The sequence below is a fragment of the Coffea arabica genome, chromosome 9e (assembly GCF_036785885.1).
Source record: "Coffea arabica cultivar ET-39 chromosome 9e, Coffea Arabica ET-39 HiFi, whole genome shotgun sequence".
NCBI classification, from domain to species: domain Eukaryota; kingdom Viridiplantae; phylum Streptophyta; class Magnoliopsida; order Gentianales; family Rubiaceae; genus Coffea; species Coffea arabica.
Window position 1 is genome coordinate 3,978,881 of NC_092327.1, and position 4,463 is coordinate 3,983,343.

General features: G+C 38.0%; 1 protein-coding gene across 1 annotated transcript; it reads right to left on the bottom strand.

Annotated features, from left to right (window-relative positions):
• Nucleotides 1-3,373: 3,373 nt before the first annotated feature.
• On the bottom strand, nucleotides 3,374-3,928 carry LOC113710076 (uncharacterized mitochondrial protein AtMg00310-like). The gene has a single exon (XM_027232925.1). The coding sequence runs from the start codon at nucleotides 3,926-3,928 to the stop codon at nucleotides 3,374-3,376; it is 555 nt and encodes a 184-aa protein (XP_027088726.1).
• Nucleotides 3,929-4,463: the final 535 nt, after the last annotated feature.

Genomic DNA, 4,463 nt, shown 5'->3' on the forward strand with positions numbered 1-4,463 from the left:
CTATAACTAATGACCACTATCTTTTGAAGTTCCCTGTAAGTTCACCGATCCCATCCCACTGTATAGGTGCTAGCTTCCAGATCTCCTTTGTTTTGTGACACTTCAATAGCAGATGCTCTAGTGTCTCCACTCCTCCTCCACATGCTGAGCACATCGGGTTTCTTTTTTGCATTCTTCTCCAACTCATTTCCTTTGCGAGAACCCGTAATTTTCTTAATTACTAGGTTTTATTTTATTTTAATTGCACGCTTTTCCACATTTTATTTATTCGAAAAAATTGTGAAAATAATTTTTATGAGTAAAGATGATTTTGAAATCATTTTTCTAGTATAAGTTAGTTTATAAGATTTTAAGAGTGTATATCGGATGTGGGACCCACTAGTGCGGTAAGTTTGATAAAATTCGGCCAATTAGGTTAAGTTGTGTATACCGGATTTAATTTATCAGGTGTTAAGAGATAATTAAAAGTTACCTAGATGGATTATCATTGGAGATACAAAAGGATAGTTTTGCATTAAATAAGGGTGACAAGTGTCACTTTCCTATTTCTTCTTGGACTTTGACCTTTGTACCAACTTTACCAATTAATCAAAATTGACCCAAAATCATCCTCATTTCAAGCTTCTTGTGGCAGACTCTCTCTAAGAGAAAAGAAAAGAAAACTCTCAACTTTCTTGCCTCTAATCTTGCTCAATCTCCCAAATCAACCGATTAAACTTGGAATTCCTCCATAAAAGCTCTTGGTTTAGTGGTAGTAAGGTTGGTTGTGAAGTGGTTTGGAAGAAAGCGGTACTAAGTTGGCTCCTTTCTTGAGTTAGTAAGGTGAGTAGCTAAGGAACCTCTCTTTTGTTTTCAATAATGTTTAATTAGTAGCTTGTGTTGGTTAAAGATGTGATTTGGTGGAAGATTTCTTGACTTTTGGTAGAGATTGGTGAATTTTTATATTTATTCTTGATTTTTCTGTTTTTATATGTTTAATATCGTGTGGCCATGGTTGATGGTTTGGGATGGTCTAGAATGGACTCTTAGTGCGTAAATTGTAGCTAATTGCGAAAAATTTCCATGTTGTGCGGAAAATTCTAGATTAGGGTTTCAATTTTCCCTATTCTGTCCGGTACTGTTACCCCTAGGTAGAGGCCGAATTGGACTTAGTATAAAACATGAAAGTTGTAGAGAATGATATTTTGTAGTTTCCTGCAAAATTTCAACTCAATCGGAGTAACGTGGCCTGTGAAAAGACCGAAATACCCCTGCTGCCCTGTTTCTGTCCGAAACTGATAATCAGCTTCGGTAATTGGTTAGTTTGACCGGGAATACTACTGATTTGGTTATTGATGTCTTCTTAAGAATTATAGCCTTGTATCTTAGCTTTCAAATGGATTTAGAATTACCTGAATCGGAGTTGTGTGTGCTGAGATATGATTGAATGAATCATGACTGCTAGTTGAGTTTCACAGTGAGTTTCGAACTGGAAAATCTGGGGCTGTTTTGGTAACTTTGACCTAGTTAGGATGAGAACTGGACTAAGTAGTCTTCATCAAAGATATATCCCTCTGTCTTAGTTTCGAAACGGTATAACTTGCACTTCAATCCAATAAGCGTAGTTTCTGTTATGTCCGATACGCTAAGTAGCGGTGAATCTGCCTTTTTGGTTCCTTAGCTTAAAGCTCATTTCCGGTCATTTTCCTAGCTAAATCTTGTATTTGAATGACTTTGAGCCTATTGAACGGCAGTTGTGATGAATTTATATTGCGTATGACTTTGGAATTGATTGAGGAAAATAATGAAGCCATAAGTGGATGGGAAAATAGGTAAATACAGAGGGCATGCTGCCCAAAATTTTAGGGCTACGCGATTCCTTCAATTGAGTTTTTTTTAGTACAAATGAAGGGTTTTGGGGGTTGTTTGTAACCCTAGGACCAACTGTTATCTTTTTGCTCAAAAGTCATATTTTATTCTTTTGTACTAGTATTTAACCTGGAAAGGCGTACGACTTGTAGTCCAGCCTCACTTGTGCATTCCGTTTACTCGATTTTGGATGTGAAACCTTCAATTGATTTACTTTGATGATTTTAGGGTTTCTTGGCGATTAAAGCCAGTTTGAAGTGAAAACTTTTGAAGTATCTGTACTTGAACCGGTGAGTGTACCACTCCCCTCATTTACTGTTTAACTTGGTTTCTGCCCCTGCAATCTGCGATTTAAATGACTGCACTATCTATTTATTCTGTTTGAGACGAGGGTGTACTTTATCACACTCGTTCTTTTATTTGTCCATATGCCTATTTACTGTGTATAATCTGTTAACTGTATCTGAGTCTGTTCGGACGTCGTTTGGAGGCTGGTATCCAACGACCTTTCTGTGACCTCTGAGATCAACACCTGTGGCTAGTTACTCAAGTCGGGTCGGCAAGCGCCTGGTCGATTAGATAACGAACCACGGTAGTCTGTTTTGCGAATCTTTGGGTATTGATACTCTTGATTCCGGTATACTCGAGTATTACCATTACTGTTCCTGAATGGAGTTCGGGCCCGGTAGGGGTATGTTTGGTGGACGGAAATTGGTGTAAAGTGGGGTCTACGGATATGTTGGTTCTATTTACGTTGACGGAGAGTCAACGGGTTCGGATCAAGTACTGCAAATGGAAATCTAGCTCCTGAGAGCCACTTGTATCCTTTCCCTTTATATCACTGTGTCTAAATGCTTTCCTTTATATCTGGTATATGTATCTAATTGATTAAATGTGAAAGACCATGATTTTACTCCTATATGTCTGGTACCTCATTGAGCGTAAGCTCACCCCTTTCTGTTGCCTTTGTTTTCCTTACAGGGGACAAACTTGAAAATCACGGTTTTAGAAGAAAAGGGTCAAGCTAGTATATATGTCATGTTGTTAAACTCTTTTGAAAACGAAACCCTAATTGTATTTTGTGTAGTTTGAGTTCCTCGGATCGCACTGTATGTTAATTTGTTCAAGACTTCAATGTAAATATATGTATAAGTGTTTAACTTTGTCTATTAAATGTATTCCGTTGAGACTATGATTTTATGGTTTGGTAGGCATGTTCTCACCTTACTAGTTTCCGATTGTTTATTTCTTTGGGTCCTATCGAGCGTACTATGTTGGGTTTGTGTGAATCGTCTTCATAATCCTGGCGAGAGTTGGGCAGGCGGTTCGCCGAACCCTTTGGTTCGCCTTAGGGTGAGGTGGGGCTGTCACATCCTTCACTGGTACGGCCTCACTCATGCATTTCCAAATGAATAATTTAATTTTATCTCTGATGTTAAGGCTCAATGTGACTTCCCAAACTTGTTGGTTCACCTTGTAAGAGATAGTAGTTCTAGTTGATTTTGCCGTCCTTGTTCCTTCTTCTCTATCTATCCTCCCATATCTTAGTATTCTTTCCATTACCCATCCTCTTCCAAACACCCCAACTGATGTCCCCTCTTACTCCCATAATGCATTGCCAGAACCATGAAGCATTGTTTGGCACCTTGCAGCTTTGAATGTTGCCTTTTGAGAAGTACTTTGCTTTAAAAACCTTGTTAGCTAGCAGATTTGGATGAGTGATGATCCTCCAAATCTGTTTAGCTGGTAAGGCTTTGTTGAAACTCTGGATATCCTTGAATCCTAGTCCACCTTCCTTCTTATCCTTGGTCATTTTCTTCCAGGATACCCAATGAATCTTGTTCCTGTTGTCTTGTTCTCCCCGCCAATAATTGGCCATCAGTGCACATATTTCTTTACACAGCTTACAATGTAATTTGAAACAAGCCATAGTGTAGGTTGGCATTGCTGTTGCCACTGACTTACTTAGAATTTCCTTGCCTGCTGAGCTTAGAAATTTGTTCTTCCAATTCTGCATTCTTCTTCTGATGTTATCCTCAATGTACCCAAAAATCAGTTCCTTTGTTCTGGTGATGACCATTGCTAAGCCTAAATATTTCCCTTAGGTCACTGGCTGTATGTGAAACCCACGACCATTGGCACCGATTTTATTACCTTATTTTTTTATTTATTGTTTTTATTTCTCTCTCAATAATTAAAAAGATAAAGTTGCAAAGTAAAAAAAAATAAAATAAAATAAAATAACTGTAGGATGGGATCAGGGGTACTAATATAAATAGTGTTAGGTTTAGGGTTTTATTAAAACCCTAGACAGAAAAAAAATAAGCCCAACCTTACTTTTCTTTCGTCTGCCACCCTAGAGCAAGAGCCGTCAAAGAAGAGAGAAGGAGAAGCAGGCAACATCGTCACTCGATCCAACGACTAGGCACCTAAACCTATAAGTCTCGAGTTTACGCAAGAAATCTCTCTTTAAGTTTAGTAGATGTATTAATTACTCTAGGAATTTTATGGACATGTATTGTCACTATGTGGGTGTAGATATATATGTTTTGATAAAATTCGTATCTGGATTACTAGAAATAGAGGGGTTGATTTTAATCCTGAGATTAGAAGGT